This window comes from Osmerus eperlanus, chromosome 7 (genome assembly GCF_963692335.1).
Source record: "Osmerus eperlanus chromosome 7, fOsmEpe2.1, whole genome shotgun sequence".
NCBI lineage: Eukaryota > Metazoa > Chordata > Actinopteri > Osmeriformes > Osmeridae > Osmerus > Osmerus eperlanus.
This window is the reverse complement of record NC_085024.1, coordinates 16,345,367-16,373,045: the sequence shown is the minus strand read 5'-3', so window position 1 is coordinate 16,373,045 and position 27,679 is coordinate 16,345,367. Positions and strand designations below refer to the sequence as shown.

Below are 27,679 nucleotides of genomic sequence, written 5' to 3'. Positions count from 1 at the left end.
ATGTCAGTTCCCGATTCAGAATAGTCTTTCTTGAGGATGACAGTATAAAAGATTCATCCGAGCTGCTTTGCCAGGAACCTTGTTTGTGGAGGGAAGGATGATGGGGTCATCATTTGCTGCATCTGCTGAGAACAAGGAAGTATAACTAGTACTATTTGTTGAGAGCCGTACGGAGCCTTAGGAATAAAGGTAATTTGAACACACACACATACGCACACATGGTTGTTGTGGTCCACGGAGGACAAACCCATGAGCAACTAATGTTGTAGAGGGTGTTTGGTCAAGGAGAGGGCTTGTTTCTCTGAATCTCATCAGTCCACAGAAGGAGAGGGGAGGAGGCTTTTACATCTCTCATCCCCCTGTCTACATTTCCCCCTATCTTTTTTCTTCTCTCTCTATCTCTCTAAAAACAGTACTGCAGGGAATCTTCTCTCTTTCCTTGTCGAGGGGGGGGGGGGGGGGGGGGGGTTAGGATGTGAGGCAGTAGCAGACTGTCCAGCAGACTGTCTGGTAGATCTTCCTCCTGAGAGGCAAGCTGAGGAATATCAGGAGCGCTGCTTTGATCTATTTTCAACCTGTCAGAAATGTCTGGAAATATCTATTCTCTGACACAGTCCTGAGAGCTTGAGGGCTTTGTTCCATGATTTCAGTTCTGTGAAATATTATTAACATGTTCTCTCTCTCTCTCTCTCTCTCTCTCTCTCTCTCTCTCTCTCTCTCTCTCTCTCTCTCTCTCTCTCTCTCTCTTCTCCTCTCCTCTCTTCTCTCTTCTCTCTCTCTCCCTCTCTCTCGCTGTCTCTCTCTCCTCTCTCTCCCTCTCTCTCTCGCTGTCTCTCTCGCTGTCTCTCTCTCCTCTCTCTCTCTCCCTCCACAGGCTCTGGCGTCTCATCGAGCCTACCTCCTGACTGCTCGCATCCCTACCAAGGTAAGGACTGACACGTGCTTACATACTGTGTGTGTGTGTGTGTGTGTGTGTACCTACCGTATTCTTATGGAGGCCAGAGTTCCCTGCCAGAGGCCTGCTCTGCTAGACCTGTCAGCTTGGTACTGGCGAAGTAGTTCTGGCCTGCAGAGAGGGCTGTCTGGAGAACAGAGGAGAGGGCCTGTCTCTCTTTCTCACACTCCCACTCGCACGCTCTCTCTGTTGGCCTCGGGTGTGTAGACAGTTCTGAAGTCTTCTGTTTCAGTGTATGTATCTCTTGATCTGTTTACTTCTCTCCTTTTTCTCTGTCCGGCCTTTCTATCTCATATCTCTGAGCCGCATCGCACCGTTTGTGTGTTTCTGTTAATAATAGTGTATTATACACTCTCTCACTCACACACGCACGCACACACACACACACACACACACACACACACACACACACACACACACACACACACACACACAAACACTCATTCACACAGAGTCTCTCTCACACACACTCACATCCACATCCACTGTGTGTCTTTCACACACAGGGACATCCATGCTTCACTAAAGAGTGGGGAGGCAGACCACTGTAGGAGACAGATGGATAATGAACGAATCACTGAGCTGTACAATTAGTCCCACGCTCCGCTCCTCTCAGCGGCTCGTTGCTATTGGCTGGCCCTCACTACCTCAACCTCGCTTATTGCTCATTGAATCATTTTTTTTCACTTCTTGTTTCCTGTCCAATCACAGCATTATGTAATAAGCTCCTCTCTGTGTGTGTATTTGTGACCAAGAAGTTTAACAAACAACTGTGAGGCACAAATGTAGTCACTTGAATAGTTTCACTTGTATTAGATAATACAAAAAGAGCGTGCGAGAGGGAAATGGGGAGACCCAGAGAGAGAGAGAAAGATAAAGAGACCTACATGTAGAGAGAGTCAGGTTAGGTTGCCAGTCAGTCAGCAAGACTGTAGCTCTTCTATTGCCAACCCTTAGGAGCTCTGCCCACCTGGAATAGTCTGGCCTCACTCCCTGGCCTCGCCTCAAGCTGTGTGTGTGTGTGCGCGTTTGTGAGTGTGTTTCTCCAGGCACGCACGCATTAGCAAGTATGTGTGTTTTTGTCTGTGCCTGTGTAGACTTCTCAGCAATATGGTCTGCATTTATATGCAGGTGTTCCTGCACATTCAGAAGTGCTTGCACCTTTTTCCAGACCTTTTATGGAAGTAGAGTGACCAGCACCGGTCAGTGTTTGTTCCAAAACTCCTTCATTCAAGAGGAAATGAAAGAATGTGGACGGAGCCTGTCTAGTTGTTATTACCTTTGATAGAAGCTCAGGCTCTGCTGTCGGAAACCCAACCCTCACATGACTCAGCACAACCTTGCTTCTGTACAGATGTGCGAAAAATATCCCTACCCGTTCATTTCAGAACAAAGCTATTTTTATATGGTGTTCTGCAGACGTACCGTCACTATTCTAGACAATCATTATCTCTCCCACAGCCAGACAATGTTGTTCAGTCAGTTAGCCTTCAGGCCACAGCCTGCACTCAGACCTGCGCTCCTATCATGCAGTCATTCATTCATTCAGTCATTCATTCATATATCTTTCTCTTGCAGATTGAGCAGAGCTTCAATTACCTGGAGATTCAGGGAATCTCCTGTAACAAGCCCGCACAGGTAACAGAAAATCAACTTGAATCAGAGTGTTTTACACCGGCAGCAGTGTTTCTGTTCCGACATGCAGTCATTTGATAATACATCATATGAAGACAAATTTGAAACCAATGTAAGTTTTATGTGACAAGTCAAGGTTGTCAGACGCCTCAAGGAGATTCACAGGAGACCACCACCTTTCACCTATTAATTCTTTTTTTTTTTATAGGTGAAAGAAACTAAGTGTCCATTAGTGAGCTACAGACAGTCAATTCATGCACAAACACATTAGTGAGCAGCTCTGGGGAATCGTATGACATGGAAGTTGAGTTGATGCGGGAGGATTTTCAGAAGTTCTTAAAGTTGATCTGTTATGGTCTGGCTGGGATGGTTGGGGTTTCCATGGTGCAGGTTACTGACTGATGGTTCTCTCCTAGCTGGTGGTGGAGCATGAGCGGGGGGTCCTATCCCTCAAGATGGTGTCCACGGAGGAGGTCAATGAGGTGGTGGCCCACATAGGCAGCTGTCTGCAGAGGATATGTCCTGGCCTGTCCCCAGTGTGAGTCTCTCTCTACCTCTGTCCCTCTCTCTTGCTTTCTCTCACCATCCCTCTATATTTATAGTCTCTGTAGTCTATCTCTCTGTCTCTCCCTCTATCACGTTACCTCTGTCCTTCTCTCTCTATCCCTTTACTTCTCCCCTTGCTGTGAATGAATCCACTGCATCTGCTTCCGAAAGCCAAACACTTCCTTGTGAAGATCCTGTCAGAACACTTTAAACTCCCCACCACAACACTTCATAGAGGGATACGGGGGGCAGAGTTTATCAGAGGCCAGCATGCAGACCTCTATCAGGCAGGAAATCCTAGTCTGTACACCATATAGGTGTACCTGAGGCTGTACCGCGAGCAGGAAACCCTAGCCTGTAGCCCAGCCTGTACTCTGCCCCAGCCTGTAAGCAAGCGCTGTCAGCAGACCCAGTCAGCAGGCCTGAAGGTCAGTCAGAAGCGCTTCAGCCACGGGAACTTCCCTGCCTTACTGCAACACAAAGACTCCCTGTCTGCTAGACACAGCTCTGACTCTATAGTGTTTGTGGGAACGGCCAGAGAATGTATGTGTTTTTATGGATTGTTTTTGCCATGTTTATGTGTTGGTGTGTGTGTGTATATATACAAGAGTCTATGTGTGTGTTGCTAAAACTCATTGAACCCCCTCCTCATGTGTAACCGTTAACACAACGTGCTGTATGAACAACTGAAAGGTTTGTATGTGCTCTATGACAGGGAAGTATGAAGCAAATGCAGAAATTATTATTGACCTTAAAGCATAAAGCAATGCGCAAACCAAAGTTATTGTTCACTGACCAGAGAACAGAGAGTGACTGCGATTGAGACTGTGTTCTGTGTGTGTGTTCTCCTGCACCTGCCCAGTAAGGTGATGAAGAAGCTGACCATGGAACCCTCAGAGAGGATCTCCGGTCTGCAAGCCCTCTGGGAGACCCAGAAACTGGCCGACCCTGGACCCTGCGGTATGGAGGCTGTGGCTCTGCTGGGCTCTCTGGGGCTAGGGGGGAAACTGGAATCGCGCATGTGTGTGTCTGTTGATGAGTGCCGTACTTCTGTCTGTGTGTTTGGGCTCTATTACCTTTAATGGATGCGTGGGTGTTTTGTGTATGTGCTTTCATCACACTGACTCATCTTTCTCCTGTGTGTGTGTGTGTGTGTGTGTTTGTCCAGGTGGCTTCTCCCAGATGTACAGGTGTGTGTGTGACTGGTTGGGACTGCCTTACAAGGAGGAAGTGCAGTGGGTCAGTATCTGTCTAGAATCTAGTAGAATCTATGAAGATGCTCACTTTGGATCAGTCTGTTGTATCACCATAGCAGTGTGTTCGACGCTGACAGGATATCTTGTGTGCTCTGCCAGGATGTGGACACCATTTATCTGACTCAGGACACGCGGGAGCTGAACCTTCAGGACTTTAGTCATCTGGAAAATAGGTGAGTCACGGAGCCCAGTTTGCTACAGGATCTGGCTCTGTTTGGCTGCAGGCACTTCTCACGCGCGACATTGTGGGGGTTAAAGCAATGGCTGAGTGGACACATGAATGATGAATCATACAGTTCTGGGGTCTGTTTTTAGAGCACATGTTTACTGGAGAGACAGGAGGATAGGGTCTGGGGTAGTCCATCGGTGAACATTATACAAAGACATGCACATTGACAACATAAAAGAGAAGTGAGCTGTGTTATTTTAAGACCATTACTTGACTGTCACTTAACTGGCATGACCTGTTTTCTCCCCCACCCGGCAGGGACCTGGTGGCCATTATCGCAGTTCTGGAGTATAACCAGTGGTTCACAAAGCTGTCCACCAAGGACTCTAAACTGGTGAGTTAATTTAAGCGTGGATACACCCTCTCCTGTCTCCCCTCCCCGCAGAGGAGCCTGATGTTTCTGTGTGATAAGACACGCGAATCCCTCAAAGACAATTGTCTCCATTACACACGCTGTCAGACCCAGCCCACCCCCACGCTTCTCATCCGAAATCTGCACCCTCCCACTCCCCACCCCACCCCCCTTCCACTCAGCCCCCAACCTCCTCCCCACCCTCCTCCCGCTCCCCCACCCCTCCTGTCTAGTGATTTATCACACACCTTCGTTCCCGTCCCTCTGGGCGCTGCTCCATCCGCTTCGCATGCTCTCCTCATGCTTGATCCTTTCTGACTGGGTATTTGTAGGGGAAGATGTTTACACAGTAATGGTGTATCTTATTATCCATGCAGACTAAGCTCATATGAATAATACATGATATGTATGCTTTTCTCAGTTTCAGTGCGGTTAATTCATCTGGCCGAAGGCTTATTTGTGTGTGTAACTGGGCATTTTTGTATGTAAATGTCCTGTATTCGTTGACAAAGGAGCGTTGAGCCCTCATGGTCTGTTTGGAGGCCAGGTTGCCATGGAAACCTGCACTGGGATGGGAACACAAAAGGTGGTGGTTTTGAGTGGAATTTGATGCGTTTTCCTGTCTGGCAACGGGACAGCACAAATAAAGGATAGCCTAAATGTTTTGCTTTCAATTATATGTGAGAGAGTAGCCAGCTAATACAACTGTTTAGGGTGTCACAGATGTACATAATTGTATGGATATTTCTGTCTTTGTCTGTGACCTTGCTATTGGTTAGTATTATGCTAGTATTAATAGTCATTATTATGATTATTATTATTAGTAATAATAATACTAGTATTATAGTAGCACTATGTAGCATGCTACTGTAGCTAGTTGCACCATTATGATAGCTAGTAGCAATAGGTATAATGCTAGCTAGTAGCACTAGGTATTATGTTAGCCAGTTTGCACTAGGTATTATGCTAGCCAGATAGCACTAGCTATAATGCTAGCCAGTAGCACTAGATATAATGCTATCCGGTAGTGGGGTTCGGGGATAGAAGCTCCTCTGTACCCTGTAGTATACTCTCCTATCTGGGACATTCCATTAGACACGCCCACTCTATCTCCCAGAATCCCGTGACCCAGAATCACACCCCTCCCCTCTCTCTCCCTCTCCCTCCCCCTGCCCCCCCGCCCCCCTCCGCCCTCTCTCCATACTCTCCCTTTCTGTCTTTCTCACTCACTCTCTGTCTGTCTTTCTTTCTCTCTCTCCAGTCTTTGTCTCTCCCTCCCTATCTCTCTCTCTCTGTCATTCTCTCACTCTCTGTCTTTCCATGCCTGGCAAAGAACAACAGCTCTCTCTGTGCCATCTCCCCTCTCTCTCGTCCTCCTGAAAGAGACGTCTCACGCACAATCCCTCCTCTGTTTGGAAACAATCAGCATGTTGCTGCTCCAAATTTGCCTCATACATGCAGAATGCCAATTAGCAGGACCAACACGATGTGCAGAGTGACATTATTTTGATCTGTGTTTGTCTGATGAAAGTCAACAGATAACCCCAGCTTTATAACATTGTCCTGCAGACTGTGTGTGTGGGGGTGTGTGTGCGCGTGCATTCGTTTGAGTGTGAAGCAACAGGATAGAGAGGCAGAGGGAAATGGGTCAAAAGCATTAGAAGGCATGGCCCCGTATACATTTTTAATCTATCTTAAATGTAGTTAAATGTTGGCCACACAGCCTTTTTCTGTTAAATTCAATTTTTTATGTATAAATTATTCTGCATGTCACAAGATAGTTAACCCAAACCATAGTTTAGACCACATTTTTCTTTCTGTTTAAGATAAAAAGTAACTGATTGTTAACTCTATTATATGTGTTGCTTATCTGTTGCGAAGTTAATCCATGTCTGAGCTCCTCAATAGAGCAACTGTACTGACTTTCAGTAAGGATGTCGTAAAGAAAGAGACTCTTAGAGACTAAGTCCTTGACCTTGTGATGCCTTAACATGTGTGTGTGTGTGTGTGTGTGTGTGTGTGTGTGTGTGTGTGTGTGTGTGTGTGTGCGTGTGTGTGTGTGTCAAGTCGGCGGACGTGTGTGACCAGATCCTGAAGGTGGTGGCACGGTCCAGCCGTCTGGAGGACTTGGTTCTGGACAACGCAGGACTGAAAACGTGAGCCTCCGCTCTGTACCCAACCACAGAGCCCATTTACCTAGCATGCAAATAAGCAAAGAATCAAACTGAAGAATGCACAAAAGAAAAAACGGTTACGTTAAGGGTACATGAATGTGCTGTGTAACTACATAGCAATGTCTGTAGTAAAGAACATGGTACTTACACAGGAACTGTTGTGTATTTACACTGCGTTATGGTTTAGCGGTACAAGTTACTATACAAGTGAAACTTGCTGTGGGGGAGGTTGGGCTTTCCAGGACTAAGTAGATGTTAACATTGATCTTGTTTTGGTAACACAACCTTTTACTGCCCCTTTACAACATCCACTTACCCCTGACACCCCTCCCCCATATTGTGCTTTCGTACACATTTGAAATAATCTAAATTGCTAACACTTAATTCCATTAAACTACATAGGAATTGCATAATACCAACAATGCATTTACAATAGGTATTGCCATGAAGTTGAATGGTAGTTAATGTCACTTTTAATGTCAAATGGTGCCCACTATTTTATAGTACTGGCCTAGATTTATTATACTCTACCCATTGCTTTATTGCATTGTCATTTATTGGTATACTGTCCTGCTGTCTTCTCTGAAGGGATTTTGCTCAGAAGCTGGCTGGTGCTCTGGCCCACAACCCTGTCTCAGGTCTGCACACCCTAAGCCTGGCCAACAACCCCCTGGAGGACAGAGGTACCAGGCTCCCAGAACACACGCCACAGGGGACAGTCACACAGAAGACACAGAGACATTACATTTACTTTTAGTCAGTTAGCAGACGCTCTTATCCAGAGCGACTTATAGTAAGTACAGGTACATTCCCCCTGAGGCAAGTAGGGTGAAGTGCCTTGCCCAAGGACACAACGTCATTATGCATAGCCGGGAATCGAACCGTCAACCTTTTGATTAATAGCCCGATTCCCTAACCGCTCAGCCATCTGACCCCCCTGACATCTGACAGAGACAGCTGTGCAGCTCTGTCCACTGTTTCTGTTCAGAAGACACTGAGAGCTGCTCCATCACTGAACGCAGCATGTTCTCATACTGTAGCCCTCAGGATGTGTCTGGGCTGAGTTCATAACATGTCAGTAGAGGGTATTCTTTAGATAAGTTAGGAACAGCCTGAGGTTCTCTCTACTCCTTCTGTCTGGAGTTGAGAGAAGGTTGTTGAAACAAACAACATGAGTGTTCAGCAGAATGTTGGCTGGTTGAATATTTCATAAATCTATAAAGTCTAAAACTTATTCAGGTCATCATGAATTAAAGATACACCAAAAATGCTCATGTCAAATGCAGCAGTCTCCTGGTGTTACAATAAACTGCAAGATGCAGATATGAATAAACTGATATAATGGCTGATGTTTGAAATGAGGGTGTTCATGGGAATGTTGTTTTCTTCTGCAGGTATCTCCTCCTTGGGAGCACAGTTTGCCAAACTTCGTAAGGGGCTCAAGCATTTGAACTTCTCCAAAACGTCATTGTCACCCAAAGGTAGATACAAGCCTTTGTTTCTTGTGTTCATGTGCATTTGAAAGTTAAGTGTTTGTGCTTCCACACTATCAATGTCAAGCATGTTTCACCGAATTGTTTCTGCTAGCAGTTGAAGGTCCCAAAATGTCCAGGCTAACAATGCTTTTTTTCTTTTCTGGCATCGAAAAAAGCTTGCCTGAACTGAATGGTTCATAATAGATTGATGTCTATAAATCAGCCGGTCTTGCCAGGGTTCTGGCCCGTTTTAACGCACCTTAACGGCCCAGTATTGATCCATGTTCCCCGGGAGAGCTGAGCCAGGTCTTCTCAAACCATACTGATGGATGGGAGTTTGGTCCTGGGAACACATTCTTCCCTCGTCCCTTTGCTCCTCCATTCCCTCTTAAAACCTTCTCCCACCCTCCCCCCATCCCTCTTCCCTTCCCTCCTCCTCCCTCCCTCCTCCCCACTTCCTTTCCTATGTGATATGACTGGACTTGCGTAATCCGGCCCAGCCCTGTGACGCACAGGCATACACAGTCAAATGCACGCTCGGAGGCACACACAGGCTTACTCAAAGGCATATGCACACACGCACATACACACAATTTCCTCCATCTCAAAGTAGTTATTTTTGTCTGCCAGCTGACAGATCCTACTGCCCTTACTGCCTGCATCATATCTGACTGAATCCCAGCATGAGTCACAGCTCTAAAGGTCAGAGTTCATATGAGCTTGGTCACGTGACAGGGGTCCAGCTGAAGGCCAACCCAAAGTCTAATCCTCACTACTTATCTCCGAGCACAGGGATGAGTCCTGACAGACCACAAGAACTAAGTAGTCTAACCTGTAAGTGTTCATAGACGAGAGAAGACGCCCCCAAAAAATCCTGGAAAGCACATAATTGCGATTCTCCTACAAGTGTCTCTCCATCCAGCGTGTGCTGTATCATTATACGTACATATTATTCCTACTAATTAGCCATATTAAAACAATTCAAGTTTTCAAACAAATGCCACCATCAGCAGGAGGTCTTCTTGATGTGATTAATAAGCCTGGCCACTCTTATCTCCTCCCTCCACTATCCATTATTCATATCTGCAAATCTGGCAATGTGTCACCCTGGCGTCCTGCATCCTGTAAAGTGAGTGGGTCACTCACTTTTAATTGGATAGGGTGATTGTGCCCTTTAAATGTGTAGTTCTGAATTTTCAGCAGATTGCACAAATTCCCTCCCATTAGTAGTCTTTCACTGTGCTGAAGAAGGACTGAGAGAAAAGTCTAAACAGGGATCAGAGACATCAGTGCTCTGCTGTGAGAGAAGAGCATCTACAGTCTCCATGTTGGCGTGTTCCCAGGAGTGCTCTCCTGGTGCTGTCTGGTTTGTGTGTTGTGGTTCATGGTGCTTTCATGTTGGAGTGATGACGCTCATGGTGCTGTCGTTCCAGGGGTGAACAGCCTCGCCCAGTCACTGAGTGCCAACCCTCACATCTCCACCAGCCTCACCCACCTCGACCTCTCAGGGAACACCTTCCGCGGCGACGACATGCAGGTACGCAACACCCGCACACACACACACACATATACACACACACACACACACACACACACTAGCCATAACCCTCTCCAGGTGGATCCAGAACTGCATCAGGAACAGTGTGAGATGTTGTCATGACATGAATCTGTGTTTCTAATGAGCTACATGACCAGAGGTGCTGCTGGGTGTCCTAAACTGGATCTGCTGCAAAAAGGACACACAGCTTGGTTTGCATATCAATGATCTAAAACAGGGATGTGCAAACACACACACAAACACACACAGAATGCATTTCTGGCTGATGCTACTATCAATACGGTCCTATTGATTGGCCGTGCGACACACTGCAGTATTGATGTCCTGTGGCTTTGTGTGGAGGCCCTGTTCGCTGGGTCCTAAATCAGTCTGGTTCAGGGCTCGCCTCCCCTACTACTGACAACTAACACTGCTGCCTGCAGACTGGACTGTAAGCAGCTCTGATTGGCTCGGTGTTTGATGGGTCACACACGTTCACCTCAACATTCTGTCAGCCCCCGATACAGCATTACTCAGGGTCCCCGTGGCAACCCATGTTCGATTCTGATCTCATGCACTGTAGATCATCACCTTGGGGGTCGCCACTGACAACCGCTACTATGGCCACCAGAGTGATATGTGGTCGGCAAGGAAGCAAATCATGATGGGTTGGCAGTGACTTTCATGGTCTGTTGCCATATACTAGATGCTGCTGAGTGCAAGTGACATTCTGGTGCATCTTGTAAAGATTTATTTAAGATTGGGTTCAAATAAAATGTATGATTGGGAACTTTGTGGTTTTCCAATTTTCCAAGAATTTCTACAGTTTCCTGGCCCAACCCAACAGCCTGGTGACCCTTGACCTGTCCAACACTGACTGCTCATTGGACCAGGTTAGTGAAGGACCGCCTTCTCACGTAGTTACTAGAATGGAGACACTGTGGAGTAAACATTTGACTTCCCGCTGTTAGGTTTAATCAGTTCTGTTCACTAAGGTTAGAGCACTTAAGTGTAGAAGTGTTTAATTTTCAAATACTTTCATACTATCTAAACACCATCATTGGTCCTATATGTATCCAGTTCTACTTTACGAATACAGTACGTGACGCTTTGACCTGGCCTCAGCCAAACACGCCTTATTGATTGTGTGATAAGCAGCAGCTTGTGCAGCTGCTGCAGACAGTATTGATCTGGTTGTAGCTCACTGCTGGCTGTTGCACTGCTTCACACAGATGTCCTAGTCATGGTTGTCCAACCATCCCCATTCATTACTTTATTACAACTCGCACATGTCTGAACATTACAAATCCATAACAACCTTTCAGGTCTCAATGTGCCGATGTCTATAGAGGTAGATTTGTTTGCTAAAATAATCTTCTCTTGATTTATTGACACATAACAGTGACTAATGTATTATTAGCCATGCTGTGTGTGGATGCTAGCAGCCAACCTCTCCTCTGTGTTTCAGTTGGGTGTGTATGCTAACAGTTAGCAGCTAATCTGTCCCCTGTGTTCCAGTTGTGTGTATGCTAACAGTTAGCAGCTAATCTGTCCCCTGTGTTCCAGTGTGTATGCTAACAGTTAGCAGCTAATCTGTCCCCTGTGTTCCAGTTGTATGTATGCTAATAGCTAGCAGCTAACCTCTCCTTTATGTTCCAGGTGTGTTCAGCTCTGCTCAGAGGGTCCACCCAGCATCTCTCCATCCTCAACGTGTCAAAAAGTGTCTTCCCCCACAGGTGAAACACCCATTAAACTTGTGATATAGCCATACACACACACACACACACACACACACACAGACCTAACTGACTGTTCACATTGACATCTGTTTAGTGAAACAGTATCAGGTTGATCAGGAAGCTTCTGTCACTAATTGAGGGACTTATATACCAGGTAAACGGAGAAATGTCACCATGGTAACACAATTGTCTACACTAAATCTGCATGCCAAAGGTATTGTCCTACTACAACCACTGCTATCTGCTGATGAGTGATAGTCTAGAACTCCAGATTATGTAGACAGCGTTGGGTTTTTGCCCTCTGCTGTTTCCTACGTGTCTGTACAGTCTGAACCCGCTGCCTGACCAGAACACTCAGCTTGGACTCTGGCATTCCCCCAGGGAGGGGAGCAGCAGATGGACAGTGGCCCCCCTCATACCCCCCTCTCTCCTGTCCCCCTCCTACCCCTTCCCCAACCCTCCTGGTCCAGGACTGGGACATGGCAGAGTTAGTGTTGCGTGGTTACAGGCTACTTCGCTGTTATCTATACAGGATGTGTCTGTTTTGCCCTGTCTGGTTCTTTATCTCAGGAGCATGTTTTTGAAGTGCTCATGAAGCAGGACGTGTCTCTCACCTCTCTCTGCCTTCTCTCTCTGTTGTGGCTGTGTGTTGTGCTGGGGGGATGTCCAGGAAGGGCAAAGATGTGCCTCCCTCCTTCAAGCACTTCTTCAGCAGTGCCATGGCTCTCAGCTGCATCAGCCTGTCAGGAACCAAGCTGCCCCCGGAGGCCTTGAAGTGAGGCTCTCTCCCTCTGCCTTTCATTCTCTTTCTATCTCTCTCTTTCTCTCCCTTCTCTCCCCCTCCAGTATTTATAGTTACACAGATTCCAATCTTTCTCTTCAGTTCTCCCTGTGGTTGTCATTAATATTTTTTCACGATTTTAATTAGTAATCCTAATTTATTCTGACCCCTGTAAATGAAGGTTTTCTGTTGTTGAGGTTTTTATGCTTGTGTTCTGTGTGTCTGTGTAGGGCTCTACTGCTAGGACTGGCCAGTAACCCCAACTTGAAGGAAGTGTCTTTAGACATCAGCTGCTGTGAGGTAAGAGTCCTGATCTCCCCAGCGCAAGGACATGCTCAGGGAACCAAACCTTGTGTCTGTTTCTGTGTCTCAATTCTTCGCGGCAAATCAACGTGATGGAAAGTGATCAGCTACACAGGAGGGGCGGTCCTCTCCAGGCAGCCCCTGGTACTTCATCATGGGGATTCAGAGGAAGAAGCTACCGGGCTAGATGTGTGTTTGTGGATTAGCAGGCTGGGCTACACCAGAGCAGCTCTGTGAGAGCGTGGTTTGAGGGAGCTGCTGTCTGCTCGCGCTCCAGGGCCCCAGAGCCTTGTGTCTCCATGGTACCACGGAGCTAATTACCCACTCACCGTCTGTCAGAGAGAATATTCATCTGAATTTTGGATTAACATATGTAAACATCACAGCAATTTTTTTCCCAACTGAGATTTGGTTTGTAGTCATGTGGATAAAGTAAACTGCACAAGCCCCCCTCAGATTCCAGTCTCTTTTCCAGATTTTTTTAACCTGATAGATTACTTTGATGATTCATTTTGGATGAGAAAATATTACATTTGATCATGAAACATGATAAGGGAAGTTGAACTACCTTTGCCACAGAAGTCTTTTATCTTTCAACCTATGAAGTTCTACTCTAACTTGCTTTGTCAGCTGATTCCCAGAGTGCTGATTGAACACATTTCCTTGCAATCACCAAAATGAGTTCCCTCCAAAACGACGCAACATGCCACTATTAAACAGAAATGTAATGGATCACTTGGCATCAAAACCATATAGACGGAGGAAGGAGATTGACTTTTTCTAATTGCTAATTTTGTCAAGCAACCCTGGCCTTCCACCCACACTTTAACACAGATTCAATAAAAAGCTAAAGATAGCCTTGGATATTAAATTCCCTCCAACTTATCTGACTGTCTAATCATCTGTTTGTTTGAGACAACTTGTCTCGTGTGTGTGTGTGTGTGTGTGTGTGTGTGTGTGTGTGTGTGTGTGTGTGTGAACAGTTAAAGGGATAGTTAGGGACTGCTTCTCTGCTTGATTGTGCAGTATGTTTAGTCTGTCGTAGGCTTGGCTCTCATATGTGCTGTTGTCTCCCCTCTTCACGCTGCTTTAAGCTTGGCCACTGTGTAAGTACTGTCCTCACCAGCCACCTGCACCTGTCAGTCACCCTCACTCTCATTGACCACCTGCGTCTAAGGTTTAGAACCTCACTTTAGACACACAGCGACAGATACACTCAACGATTAGTCTTCCTGTTTCTACAAACTGCTCTCCATGACAAATACACTCAGTAGTTAGTCTTCTTGTTTCATCTAGTTACCCTCTATGGTAGTGATCTTCCCTCTTCCACAGCTACTGTAGACATGCTCCTCTTCTCCCTCCCTCTCTCCTCACTCTTCTCTCTCTCTCACTCATTCTCATTCTCTCCCTCTCACTTTTAAATAATATACATGTTTCTGATCGCTCTCTGTTATCTGCTACTGTAGACATGCACCTCATCTCTCTCTCTCTCAACATGCATCTCATCTCTCAGTTGATATGGGTCTCATCTCTCTCTGTCTCTCTCTCTGTCTCTGTCTCTCTCACTCTGCTCCTCAGCTGCGGTCTGGAGGCTCTCAGATCATGGAGGGCTGCATCGCTGAGATCCCCAACATCTCCAGCCTGGACATCTCAGACAACGGTGAGCAACAGTACCAGGTCCGTCAGCCTGTCAGCGCAGGTCGCCCCTCTCCTTTCCAGCGTTGTGACTGTGATGTGTGTTGCTGCAGGCCTGGACTCGGACCTGTCCACTCTGCTGGTGTGGCTGGCCAAGAACCGCTCCATCCGACACCTCGCCCTGGGCAAGAACTTCAACAACATCAAGTCCAAGTAGGACTGGGGAGGGATGGGGTGAAGCAGACACACATTTATATTACATTGAGTCATTTAGCAGACGCTCTTATCCAGAGAGACTTACAGTAAGTACAGGGACATTCCCCTGAGGCAAGTAGGGTGAAGTGCCTTGCCCAAGGACACAACGTCAATTGACACGGCCGGGAATCGAACCGACAACCTTCTGATTAATAGCCCGATTTCATAACCGCTCTATCTGACTCCTCGTACACAGACACACACACACACACACAAAAAAAACATGTCTGCACAAACACACACACTGGATATGATGCCATATGCTACTATTTGTAATTCAAAATTCCAAAGGTGTACCTAACATGCTGCTTGTGGTTTCCCTCAGGAACCTGGCTCCTGTATTGGACAATCTGGTCCACATGATACAGGAAGAGGAGTCGGTGAGTTCCTCCGTTTCTGGAAAGGAGGGGGGGGGGGGGCTGTTATCTGACGGTGCAGGTACAGACAGTCTAAGATAACCCCCGCCCCCTGGAGGGAGGGGGGGTTAGGGGTGTGGAAGGCTGGAGAGTGAGGGATGATGAGTAGGCCAGGGAGGGATAGTCTCGGTGGGGCAGGGAAGGATGCTGTCTGCTGGGCTGGGATGGATGGATGAGGTGGGTGGGTGGGCGGGGGTCTGGTTCTGTGTGTCCCTGCTGTGTGGATCAGACAGCCCACTCTGACACCACACAGGGCTGCAGAGATAAGCATATGTTTCCTTTGACAGCAGATCTTCTATGTGGTCAGTCGTGGTGTGTGTGTGTGTGACATGTATTAACAGTCTGAGAGGTTGCTGGGTCTCTAAGCTGTGGCTATGGGATCTGGCAGCTTAATTCATATCAGTGTAGAACAGCAGCTTTCAACTGGTCTGGAGCCTGGAAGAAGCACATGTAGAAACTCAGGCTCATTTGTATTTCGGAGTTTGGAAACTCCTCTGGTTTCATGTTTTAATCTCACTTCTGCTGGGTCTGTCACGCTTGACATTGGACAGTTGGCCAAGGAGGGGGTAGAGGGGTTCTCACTACTGTAGAGTAGAGAGAAAGAAAGACAGTTTAGTAGTCTCCACTGCAGCATATTTTCCCAAAATGGAGTGGAGTAAATAGTTTCCCTGAACCCAGTTAACACCTCCCTCCTCCACATCCCTCCAGCCCCTGACCTCCCTGTCCCTGGCCGATTCCAAGCTGAAGACAGACCTGACCATCGTGCTCAACGCCCTGGGCAGCAACAGCAGTCTGACCAAGCTGGACATCAGTGGCAACGCCATGGGAGACATGGGGGCCAAGATGCTGGCCAAGGCCCTGCAGATCAACACCAAGCTCAGGTGAGGGTCAGAGGTCAGGGAGATGCCGGCTCAGAAAAACTCAGAACACATGGCCATTCAGATATTTAAAGGATATATCAACGGTGTACAGTGGAGATGCGAGTGTGTCTGAACTGCTTGCTTAAAGTGTTCTGACTGAGCACTGTGTGTGTTGTACAGGACGGTCATCTGGGACAAGAACAACAGTAGCCCTCAGGGCCTGCAGGACGTAGCAGCAGCATTGGAGAAGTAAGTGTCACCGTGAAACCGTCTGTTACTGATGGGTACATTCATACAGCTGTGGTCTGGAACATTAAAATCATCAGAGTCTGTTTGACCACCCTGGAGAGTCTGCGCCATTCGCACTGAAATAAGAAACGCTGTAAATGGAAATGTATTCATAAACCAAATAATATATCAAAACCCCTAACCAAGACATTCCAATTTGAATTGGCTATCAGATGGATTTTTCATATTCAGCATGGGACATGAATAGTCATATCTATTCGAAAATATAAACACACCATGTGACACCAATGAATAAATGATGTCTACTCCACTTCCTACTACGCACACAGAAAATGAACAGTTCTTTTGAGCAATAATTCACATGTAACTGATACTCACTGGTTCCAATAAAGTTTTGATGCCTTCATCCATTGCTTGGTGTTGCCCCACAGGAACTACACTCTCCGCTTCATGCCCATCCCCATCGTGGATGCCTCCCAGGCCCTGAAGACCAGCCCAGAGAAGACTGAGGATGCACTGCTTAAGGTCAGCCGTCTGGCTACGCAGTCTCCAGAAATCACGTCAGCCTGATCAATACTGTTGTTATGTTTCCGTGTTGTCAGAGTCCTGTTCGAACTTCACCAAGGGTATTCAATGCCTTCTCCTTCCCGTTTCCAGATAGAGCACTGCCTGTACAGGAACCACGAGACCAGGAAGTACCAGCAAGAACAGGCCTATCGGCTGCAGCAGGGCATCGTTACGACGACCACCCAGCAGGTCAGCCTCCCCAGCACGTTCTTCTTCACATTGAATTAGCATTTCAGTCCTGGTGTAATGACTGCAGTGACTGGATGAGGACAGACCACGTGTGTCTGTGGTTTGAAGGTCGACGCGTGGAGAGGGGGTTCCCTCTCGCCTGAGAGGCTTCAAAAGAGCGTCTGATGAAAAGTGAAGGAGGCTTTTGTTTTGTAGTTAAGGTGCTTTGAAGTCCCACCTCCCCCCTTCGTCTCATCTCTCATGCTTCATCTTGAGAAAAGTGGGATGTTAGAAGGCATGTGGTTCGTTGCAGGAAACCGCCCTTGATTTATCCTTAACTCTTCCTTCTCCGCCTTCTCCTCCTCCTCCTCCACCCCCTGCTTCCCCTGCAGATGATTGACAGGATCTGTGTGAAGGTCCAGGACCACCTGAACTCTCTGAGGAACTCGGAGACGGACGCCATCTTGGAAGACGTCAAGGTGGCAGAGAACCTCATGAAGGATGCCAGGAACTCCAAGACGGTGGGTGGAGCCAGCAGAAAATCACCCTGTGTTTTTAATGTTCCACTGCTTTTGTAATGGACACAATACTCCATAGAACTAGTTCTTCACTATATACTAATAGTTTACTTCAAAAGGAGTTTAAATCAGTCTTACAGGACATCAGCCTTTGGTTTCTACGGTTGTAGCTGTCTGTTCTGTACCTACAAGACCATGAGTCGTGACCCTCGACCCCCCACCCCCCCCTGCATGTGCACAGCTGCTGCCCAACCTCTACCACCTGGGCGTGGCCTCCAGGGAGGAGGTCAACGGAGCCTCCGTCGGACCAATCCAGGAGAAGCTGGAGTCCATGGCAGGAGAGGTCGCCAGGGTCATGGACGAACAGCTCCAGGTAGGGTCAACAAGTAGGTCAAAGGTTAAAGTGCAGTTATAGGTAAGGTCTGCGGGGGTCACTGAGAGCGGCTGTTGTACGTTAAGGTCAGGTCAGCCGTTTCCTCCCCTCAACATTGTTCCCAGCAACCCAGCCTTTGGGCCATGTTGTTTATATTCCTGGGATGTCGTTTATATTCCTAGGATGTGGTTTATATTCCTGCGACGTACTGCCTGCTGAGCTTACACTGGGGTAAATGTTCTCTGACAGGCTGTCGGCCAGCACCATGGAAACCTCGCTGGAAATCTGTCAGTTTCATCCTCTCTCGTCATGTGATGAATTGGGTGGCTAAGATTACAGAACAGGACTTTTTCCTGATGAGAATGTGTCATGAAGTAGCTCGCTCAGTCGGTGCTGTAGTCTGAGGAAAGCTTATATCCCTCTAGTCCGGTGTGGCCTCCACAATCTCTCCTGTTGGTCCTATCTATTGATTTCATCTGAGCTGCAGCCTCCTGCTCGTACACACACACACACACACACACACTCTCTCACACACATGTAACTACACGCATACACGAAACCAAAGATAGACAAACATGTACACACACACACACTTTACGTCCCTGTAAAGGAAGGTTAATTTCCTTTCGTAAATCTAACCTTGGGGGGAATTATTTCATTCAGCCTTAACACTCAGGCAGCCAGACACCCTGACAGGCAGGCTGGGAGGAGCAGAGCAGGCAGCAAGCACAAATACCATCACTGGAAAAGCAGTCCACCAGCCATTACAGACCATGTATGTAGAGAAGAAGAAGAAGAAGAGACCTTATCACCTCCCCGTCTCCCGTGTCCACGCCCTGACGGTTACACACGCTGTGCCACGATCCATGGTGACCCCCCCCTCCCCCGACACCCCTCCCCCCCCAGAGCCTGCTGGAGTCCATGGTGGACGCGGCCGAGGGCCTCTGCCCCCACGTGATGAGGAGGACCGACCTGAGGCAGGACCTGATCACAGCCAGCACCGCCAAGATGGTGGTCCCTCGCAGCTTCGTCAGGGACACCCTGCTGGAGCAGTCCGGCGTTGACATCATCAACAAGATCAGGTGACGGGGCAGAACACTGGGGGTTGGGGTGAGGGAGGGAGAGAGGGGGAGAGGGGTAGGGGCAGGGGCAGGGCAGGGTAAGGTGGGGTGTTTGTGAAGGAATGGGGATTTATGCTTGGTGCTGCCCAGAATGTGTTGGTATAGCAGTTAGTCGAACAAAAGAAGGTGAAGTGTGTGTGTGTGTAGCTTGTGTGTGTGTGTGTGCGTGTGTGTAGGATGTGTACATGTGTATGTATTTCTGAGTGTATTGCATGTCGTCCTCTCTCCCAGTGAGGTGAAGCTGAGTCTAGCTTCCTTCTTGTCAGACCGCATCGTGGATGAGATCCTGGAAGCACTTTCTGGCTCCCAGCACACACTGGTATGTTCACACACACACTCACAAACTCTCTCTCTCACACATACACACACACACACACACAGCTACTTAAATAAACATACAAACACTTTTAACGTGTATTTGTAATGTTTGTGTGTGTGCATGTGTTAGGCGGATCACCTGGTACTGCGAGGCCGGCCCCTGGTCAAGCAGGGCTCTCTGGACCTGGAAGTGCCCGAGGAGAGAGTTCCCAAACGGGGCTCCACAGAGCTGCTGGAGGCGGAGAGGCTGGACGACCTGGAGACCTGCATGGTAATGTCGGGGGCTGGGAGATGGAGGATGGAGGAGGGGAGGATGGAGGAGGAGGATGGAGGAGGAGGGGGGGATGGAGGAGGGGAGGATGGAGGAGGGGAAGATGGAGGAGGAGGAGGAGGAGTAGGAGGAGGGGGGGATGGAGGAGGGGAGGATGGAGGAAGGGATGGAGGAGGAGGATATGGAGGAGGGGGGGATGGAGGGATGGAGGAGGGGAGGATGTGTAATGAGAAGCAGCATGGGTGCCTTCCTGTCAAGCCTGGTTATACAGGCTCTCTGGTTAGTTTAGGATATCAGGCACAGGACCTCACCACTCGACACACCAATTAGGAACCCCGGTACTTCTCATGAATGAGATATAAGGCAGCAGCACATGCTCTGGGAGCCAGACTGGGCCTTGTGTGTGTATCTTCACACACTGCTACCTTCATACCTGTTTGATGTTGGAGACCTGTTCTGTTTGCTACCAACAGCAGTGTTTTGCTATTTTTGTCTGCCTGTTTCATACAGGCATCCTATACCCAGTCAGTTCTACTCTTCTTCTCATGTTAAAATCTTGGAATCTTTCTCCATCTCTCTGTTCTCATCCTGTCCCTCTCTCGGTTAATACCCCCCTACTAAAGAGTTAACTTTCCAGTCCTCTCTCTGAATCTATAGAGCCTCTCAGTGACTCTTGTCCTGCCTCTTCTCTTTACTCTTCTCTTATTTCCTCCTTACCTCCATCCCTTCATCCCTCCTTCCCTCTTTCTCCTTCAACCTTTGCTTCATGGAGACTCTATGCTGCAGTGTAAGTATTTCTGGTCTGTCACTGTCCTTACTCTCTCTCTCTCTCTCCCTTTTTTCTTTATGTCTCTCTTTCTCCCTCTCTCCTCCTTTCTCTCCCTCTAGCTCTCTGCCTGCCTGTCTGTCTGTGCTGTAAAGCTGTCACTGTAGCATTAGGACCAGCTCTGTTCATCACCCCTCCCTCTCTTCTCTGGTGAGATGCCAGAACCCTCCTGTCCATGCCTACCAGGTGCTTGGGAGTCCCGTCTTCAAACCCAGATTAAAGCCCACGTCCATCAGTGGATATGAGAGAGCTCCTAGTCTCTGGACAGGCTTAATCTGTGTCTGGGGACCCAACTCTTTAATAGATTAAATCTCGGCTGTCTTTTCAAGTGCTCACAGATGGAGGTTTCATCCGCTTGGTGCTTGACGTCCTGCAGCAGAGTTTCAGCTACTTCAGCTTCCTGCTCTGCCTGCAATAGCAAAACCCGGGGTCAGCATTGGGTTGTTACGAAGCCATGATTAACTCTATTTATAGAACGCTCTGTTGATTTGAGTGGAACTGGACGTTCCGTCTTCCCAGCTGCGTTTCACCCAGATCCGCTCTCTCCTGCGGTCAGCTAGCTGTCCATATCCCACAATGCACTTCTCCACGCAGCCTCCATCCACACTGCTCTCCGGGCGACCGCACGCTTGTGTTTCTGTGCCCCACACTCACCTGGTCACGCCTCTCACTCACCTGGTCACGTAACGCACTCACCCTTAGTCAGGTTTCAGCAGGGCTCTGACAAAGGTCAGATCATGAGACTTCATTCAGATCGCACATGTAAGAATGACAACAGACTGTGACTGAGTGTGTCCACACAGATGCCCTCATCAGTCTGTTTTGATAACTACATTTTTACTCCAGCCTTTGTTGATCTGTGGTTATCGTGTGTGTGTGTGTGTGTGCCTTACAGATGACACCCAAGTCCAAAAGGAAAAGCATTCACAGCCGAATGCTCCGACCTGTGTCTCGTGCCTTCGGTAAGTCTGCTAAGTACCAAATGTTTAGTCATTTTCAAGTAGCCCGATTTGGATTCCCTCAAAACGAGATCTGTCTGGCTGCACTTTAACCTTGTAGCATTAATTCAACTCCAGTCCAAAGCCTGAAGATGCTTTTCCGACCCAACACAGTACTGTGTATACACAAGCCCCTGTACCAATATGCCTCCACTTACCGACAGCCCTTCTGTCCAATAGAGATGGAGTTTGACCTGGACAAGGCCCTGGAGGATGTTCCTGTGCATGTGGAGGACCCGCCCACCTCCGTGGCCCCGCCCAGGCAGGAGAAGAGGAGGTCGGGGGCGTCGGCCTCCGTGACGGAGCTGCCCTCTGAGGAGAGCAAGAAGCTGCAGCACTTTACCAAGCTGAGGCCACGCAGGAACAAGAACAAGACCACACAGTCCAGCAAGAGCCCTGTAAGAACAATACAATAGTACCAAGGATCGTGTGGTAGAGCATGTGGATCTTTCCCAGACTGTCGAACCTGGCAGCAGTGGTCTGAGTTGTTCCCTCTCCCTCACAGCAAATCACCAGCACCCCATCACAGGACGGGGAGCAGAACGGCCTCATGGGAAGGGTCGACGAGGGCGTGGAGGAATTCTTCTCCAAGAAGGTCACCAAAATGGACTCCAAGTGAGGCTGAAGCTGTTTGCGGGTGGCTGCTCCCAGCTCATTGTGTTCTCTGCTGCAAAAGGTTTCTGACCTCTCTCTGTCTCTCCCCACCCATCTCTCAGGCGCTCCCTGAAGAACCAGGACTCTCAGGATGGAGAGAAGAAAAAGAAAGGTGGCTTCCTCAACCTCATCAAGTCCCGCTCCTCCAAGTCTGACAAGAACCAGGCCTCAGCCCCAGCTTCTGTCCCAGCCCCCTCTCCAGCCCCAGCCCCTGTGCCTGCAGTACCAGAAGAGCCCTCCTCCCCTCGGGGGGTGCTAAAGAGCCCGACACCCGAGCTGCCCAAGCCTAAGGAGAGTAGGGGGGACACCAAGGTGGAGAGTAAACAGGAGAGCAGGGCGGAGGGCAGAGGTGGGGGCAGGGGGGAGAGCAGGGATGACGGTAAGGGGGAGGGCAGTAGCCAGCCCACGGACTACAGCAGCAGCTCTGACCGCTCGGAGGAGCTGCGGACGCCGGACTCCATGGATGAGCCCTGGGAGGGCGGCGAGGGGCGGGGCAGCCCCCAGGGAGGCCGGCGCTACGGGGTGCAGGTGATGGGCAGCGGCCTGCTGGCAGAGATGAAGGCCAAGCAGGAGAGGAGAGCTGCAGGGTCACACAAGGTGGGAACGTCGCTCTCTCCTCCACGTACACGGGCAAGCACCTAGCTGTACGCTAATGCGCTCCACGCACGCACACACATACACACACTACCAAACCACCTAGCCTGTAGACTCACACAGCCATCAGAGACCGAGCCAAGGCTGTGAATTATCAGTGTGTGTGTGTGTGTGTGTGTGTGTGTGTGTGTGTTCAGGCCTTGAGGGCAGACCAGATGGACCATACTCAGATTTCACCTCCCATTGGCTATCTGGGGGAATCACTGCCATCACACACACACACGTGTACACACACGTACACACGCACACACAGGCACACAAACCTTCGAAGTGATCACATATGCTCCAGTACCAGTGGTCAGGAATGGATTTATGCATGGAAGCTTCTTCACACTTTATTCTTTCAGCCTGCTAAACTTGTCTTTCTGCTACTCTGCCCTGCTACTGTGTACACTAGAGGACTGGCCCCTCCGTGTTATAGTAATATTCTGGCTTAATGAAACTGTCCACTTTCACTTGTGAACTGTGTGTGTGAGCATGTGTATGTGTGTATGGGTGCGCGCCTGTGTGTGAATAAGAGGTTTATGGTGTTTGTACGAGCTCTCCCTGACCTTGTATCACTAGGCAGAGCCATGCCTGCCATCTGTTTAAAAAGGCTGTTTGCCCTAGAGTGTGAGTGTGTGTGTGTGGGGGGGGGGGGGGTCGGGGGGGCGTGTGCCTAGCCCATTTTCTAATACAGATCGCCACCTACTGTTCAGATATATTACACATCTTTGAATAACCCAGTACGAGTTTGCTAGCGTGTGTGTTTTACTGACCAGCTGTGCTGCCTGTTTCCAGGGTCAGGACCAGCCAGCCAGCCCAGACAGCAGTGGGACAGGTTAGTAGACTCTTGACTTCTCCATGCTCCATCTCACAGATAGTTGTCACATGTGATCCATGTGACAGTGAGCAAGTCTAATGCACTCAGTGAAGGCCCTACTTGTGTTATACACTGGCTGTGTGTAATCTGTTACCTCCTGTGTGTGTGTGTGTGTGTGTGTGTGTGTGTGTGTATAATCAGCTAAGCCCCCCCCACCAGAGAGCAGGTCTCCCAGTGGCTCCATCAGGACAGAGGCGAGGGTGTCCCCTGAGAGGCCTCCCACTCGTGGGGCCGATGCCCGTCCAGAGGCAGCCTCCAGAGTCCGGAGCCCCTCCTCCATGACGGGCCATGCCAGCCCCAAACCCCCGCCCCCCCAGGGGGCCAAGCCCAGCCTGGCTGCCCGGCCCTCCATCCCCCAGAAACCCCGCACCAGCAGCACTAGGAGCATAGGTAAGCCCTCTCACGCCACACTGCTGCTCTCTGGGGCGGAGCCCATAATGGCTGTGTTCTGGAGCCCACCAGCACTGTGAGGTGATGCCCTTTCTTTGTTTTTTCAGACGAGTCCTCTGGCCTCAAGAGGGCGCCGTCGGAGAAGGAGGGTCCTTGCAGCCCCCTCCTGGGTAGCTCGGCGAGTAAGACCAGCCCAGCAAAAGAAGGTAGCAGTGTGTCCCAATACCCATACTACCAAGCTATAGTAGTTCAGTTGCTGAATAGTTACTTTATAAGTATTTAAGGATTAGATATCCATTCGTTCACATCGTCTTTGGTTGAATCCCATTTTGCCCATTTGATGCAGCTGCTTTTGGTTTGAATCTGTCCGTGTGAGATGCGTTTATGTCTGTGTTGTATTTATGTGGTGTGTTTGCCATGCACCCCCTTGCTGTGTCCCTCCATCGGAAATCTGAGCCTTTCAGATTCCTCCAGATCAGTGTCTCCCCCTCCTGCTAGTGGCAGCTTCCACAGCCCCGCTGAGGGCTTACGGGCCAATCACCGTGATCTTGATAAGCAATAACAAATCAAATAATTATACATAATTGGTTGTAGATCAGATGTTGGACTCATAGGAGTCCATATTCAAGAGTTTCAGGCTGATATGAGAGATGATGGGTATGTCTGTGCTAGCAGATGTGCTTACAGGTGAGCATGCTAACTGATTGACAAGTTCTAAAGCTCAGACTCCGCCCTGTCCCAGTAGACCAGGTGGGAGACACTAGCGTATTTGATTCCGACCAGGAAGTGGAGCTACCTGTGGCCAGGGTCCGACACTCCCCACAATCATCCTGCAGCACTGCCTCCGCAGAGGAAGTGGGCGAGCATGAGAGCAGGAAGTCCCTCCCCCGGCCTGGTTAGATCCCCCTTCTCCTTCACCCTTCACCCTATCACCGCTCTCCTCAACCAAGTTGCTTCTAGATACTGATCTGGGATCAGTGCATCTTCTCTAAATTCAGACTATGACCATCAGGGACAAAACCTAAACTGACCCTAAATCAATATCCAGGGACAACTTCCTCCTTCTAAGTGTTGCTCAATGTCCTCCTCCCTGCTCATCCTCCTCTCCATCCTTCCTCTCATCCACTGTTTCTGCTCATCCGTCTCTCATCCCAGGAGCGGGTCACAGCAGTCAGAAACATTATTGCACTTCTCAACAAAAGATTTAGTTTGACTGTCTTTTAAGTTTTCCATAATGACGTCTGCTGTTGGTGATCCTTTCCAACCAGCATCTAAGACATCGATACTTTCAAAGAGCTGACATGCTGAGCTGAATAACAACTAGCATCCGTCTAGTTATTGTCTCAGTACGCATTTGAAAGATGTCTTGCTGCTTGTTTGAAAATCTGCTGTATTTTTCATTACAAAACCTTTCTTACTCATTTTATGATTATTTTAAAAGTGTTTTATGTGTGTCATTTATAATCTCAGTATTCACATATTTTTCTACTCCATATTAGGTGTATATTAGTAGTATATGTAGTATACGTACATACAAGGGAATTCTAGTGGAAGCTCTTTGTTCTAAATCGGTAGCCTACAGCGCCCTCTGTTGTTCCTGATATGTACGGCATGTCGTCTTGTCCCAGGGAGGTCAGCCAGTGTGTCTGACCCAGCCCAGCGGTCCAGCCCCAGCCGCACCACCTCCAACGACCACAAGACCACAGAACTCTCCCCCAAGCCTGACAGGAAGGACCGGGGTCCGGGGAGGAAGACCTCCGACTCCGGGGAAGAAGCAGACAAAGACTTTATTTTCATATGAGACAACTTACTGTATGGGGATTGACCAGTCCTCTGCACCTTATAGAAATACAAGTTCTTTGAAAGGCCATTTCCATGCAAGTGAATTCGAGGATAAAAGGTTCATTCAGAGAGTTGTATTTCAATGCATGGTACTAGAGTAGATTTCTGACGGTCATCTCAACCTGCAATCAGGAAAACCTAAGCCTAACCTAAGCCTCTTTCAGCCTCTGTAGCCTCACCCCCAGCCTCTGTAGCCTCAGCCCCGGGCTCTGTTGACCTGGGACAATTAGAGAAGTAAATGACCAGAAAGCATGTATTTCTATTTGTGATTGAGGTGCTTTTGATTGGCCTCTCAGTTGGCACTTACTGTACCAATCCACTGGTGTCACGGCAGTGGGTGAGACCAAAATCAAGTGCATCCGACGTATTTGACAGTATTTGCAAATACAGGCCAACCATAACCGCTGTACTGCACTGTGCTTTAACTGTAACGCTGTGTTAGCTCTGAGAGCTGTTTAGGCTCTATGACCTTTTTAATGCTTCCAAGAGGACTGTAGTACACTTGAAATAACCCTAGTGATAACCTCGCTGCAGCACTGTTCTGATCCTTGCAGTGTGTGCCATGTTACTGTGGAACAGCATCCTTGTTAAGGGGAGGACCTCCTCTGGTTACTCAGATACCTGGCTGTGTGGCTGGAGGGAGGACAGACTCTAGATGAAGGACTGATTCTGTTCCCAGTGTTTTTGTTCAGAACTACCTGGAGAACCTGAGTGGAGTAGGTAGCCTAGAGTATGCCAGCTCACCACAGGAGCAGCCAGACATGTCCACATGCACCTTTCTACTGCTGCTGCACCTTGTCCAAGATGGTGTCTGTTCGGTTTGTAGTTTTTTTTTTTTTTTTCACTTCCTTCAGGCAAAAGGTATTTTTGATGTCATGTACTTAAAACATATGTTTCCGATGTTACACAAACTAATGCTTTGCTCTTCTACTTTATGTTCTACTCTGTGTATCTTAACTTGGTTTGGGGTGTAAAAGCAGCTGGCTGTGTTCTGTTTGTCATATAAAACAATGAACTTGTGTTAAATCTTTGAGATTAAAAGGAGAACAGCAGGAGGCTCGGTGAAAGCCATGATTGTGTGTGGGCTACTTGTGTGTCCAATATGCATGGTGTGACCAAGGTGTACTGTATGTATATATGTGCTTTCATACATATGTATGTGTGTTTCTGTCATATGCACGTCTAATATATACACTATGTTTAGAATAAACATACTGATGTATATGCACACACGTGTGTGTGTATATATACACAAAATCCTATTTTGATTATGGTACTAAGCACACTACAAAATGTATGTATAATTTATTGGGTTAAAAACTGTGGCTGATGGTGTTTGTATGCCTTTTATTTTAAATGTACATTGTGTTAATACTACAGAAAGTGATTGTCTTTTGTTTTGTCATTAATCTTAATACACAATCAATTATTATTTTCATGACAAAGATCAAGCAAATCGTAGATCTTTAATTTGTCGTTTTTAAAAGAAAAACTGTACACGTATCACTGTTGCTCTTCCTCTCAATTATTTTGTTAGGCTGTATTGTCCATTTTTTAAATGCATAAATACATTAATGTTTTACTAAAGCATTCTACTGTATGTGGACATTTCCTTATGTGAATATTTATACCAATTAAAATAATTTTACAGGCTGCAGATATGATCATTCAAATTGTATGAAATTGGATGTTTCTGTTGGAGTTAAAAAAATAACCCTCT

General features: G+C 48.1%; 1 protein-coding gene across 1 annotated transcript in view; it reads left to right on the top strand.

Annotated features, from left to right (window-relative positions):
• LOC134023258 (F-actin-uncapping protein LRRC16A-like) overlaps positions 1 to 27,616 on the top strand; it is a 34,203-nt gene extending 6,587 nt beyond the window's left edge. The window contains exons 3-39 of the mRNA XM_062465223.1: positions 875 to 925; positions 2,534 to 2,593; positions 3,007 to 3,128; positions 3,999 to 4,096; positions 4,305 to 4,375; positions 4,492 to 4,565; positions 4,880 to 4,955; positions 7,041 to 7,129; positions 7,736 to 7,830; positions 8,542 to 8,628; positions 10,056 to 10,159; positions 10,975 to 11,052; positions 11,819 to 11,895; positions 12,569 to 12,673; positions 12,910 to 12,979; positions 14,561 to 14,642; positions 14,731 to 14,830; positions 15,198 to 15,252; positions 15,997 to 16,169; positions 16,329 to 16,397; positions 16,829 to 16,922; positions 17,055 to 17,153; positions 17,525 to 17,653; positions 17,892 to 18,023; positions 18,930 to 19,105; positions 19,376 to 19,463; positions 19,593 to 19,733; positions 21,455 to 21,521; positions 21,738 to 21,955; positions 22,063 to 22,172; positions 22,274 to 22,486; positions 22,571 to 22,808; positions 23,646 to 23,685; positions 23,869 to 24,117; positions 24,225 to 24,323; positions 24,860 to 25,012; positions 25,746 to 27,616. Of these exons, the coding sequence (XP_062321207.1) occupies positions 875 to 925; positions 2,534 to 2,593; positions 3,007 to 3,128; positions 3,999 to 4,096; positions 4,305 to 4,375; positions 4,492 to 4,565; positions 4,880 to 4,955; positions 7,041 to 7,129; positions 7,736 to 7,830; positions 8,542 to 8,628; positions 10,056 to 10,159; positions 10,975 to 11,052; positions 11,819 to 11,895; positions 12,569 to 12,673; positions 12,910 to 12,979; positions 14,561 to 14,642; positions 14,731 to 14,830; positions 15,198 to 15,252; positions 15,997 to 16,169; positions 16,329 to 16,397; positions 16,829 to 16,922; positions 17,055 to 17,153; positions 17,525 to 17,653; positions 17,892 to 18,023; positions 18,930 to 19,105; positions 19,376 to 19,463; positions 19,593 to 19,733; positions 21,455 to 21,521; positions 21,738 to 21,955; positions 22,063 to 22,172; positions 22,274 to 22,486; positions 22,571 to 22,808; positions 23,646 to 23,685; positions 23,869 to 24,117; positions 24,225 to 24,323; positions 24,860 to 25,012; positions 25,746 to 25,918 (4,155 nt within the window). The 3' untranslated portion in view covers positions 25,919 to 27,616. The remainder of the gene's footprint in view (positions 1 to 874; positions 926 to 2,533; positions 2,594 to 3,006; positions 3,129 to 3,998; positions 4,097 to 4,304; positions 4,376 to 4,491; positions 4,566 to 4,879; positions 4,956 to 7,040; positions 7,130 to 7,735; positions 7,831 to 8,541; positions 8,629 to 10,055; positions 10,160 to 10,974; positions 11,053 to 11,818; positions 11,896 to 12,568; positions 12,674 to 12,909; positions 12,980 to 14,560; positions 14,643 to 14,730; positions 14,831 to 15,197; positions 15,253 to 15,996; positions 16,170 to 16,328; positions 16,398 to 16,828; positions 16,923 to 17,054; positions 17,154 to 17,524; positions 17,654 to 17,891; positions 18,024 to 18,929; positions 19,106 to 19,375; positions 19,464 to 19,592; positions 19,734 to 21,454; positions 21,522 to 21,737; positions 21,956 to 22,062; positions 22,173 to 22,273; positions 22,487 to 22,570; positions 22,809 to 23,645; positions 23,686 to 23,868; positions 24,118 to 24,224; positions 24,324 to 24,859; positions 25,013 to 25,745) is intronic.
• Positions 27,617 to 27,679: the final 63 nt, after the last annotated feature.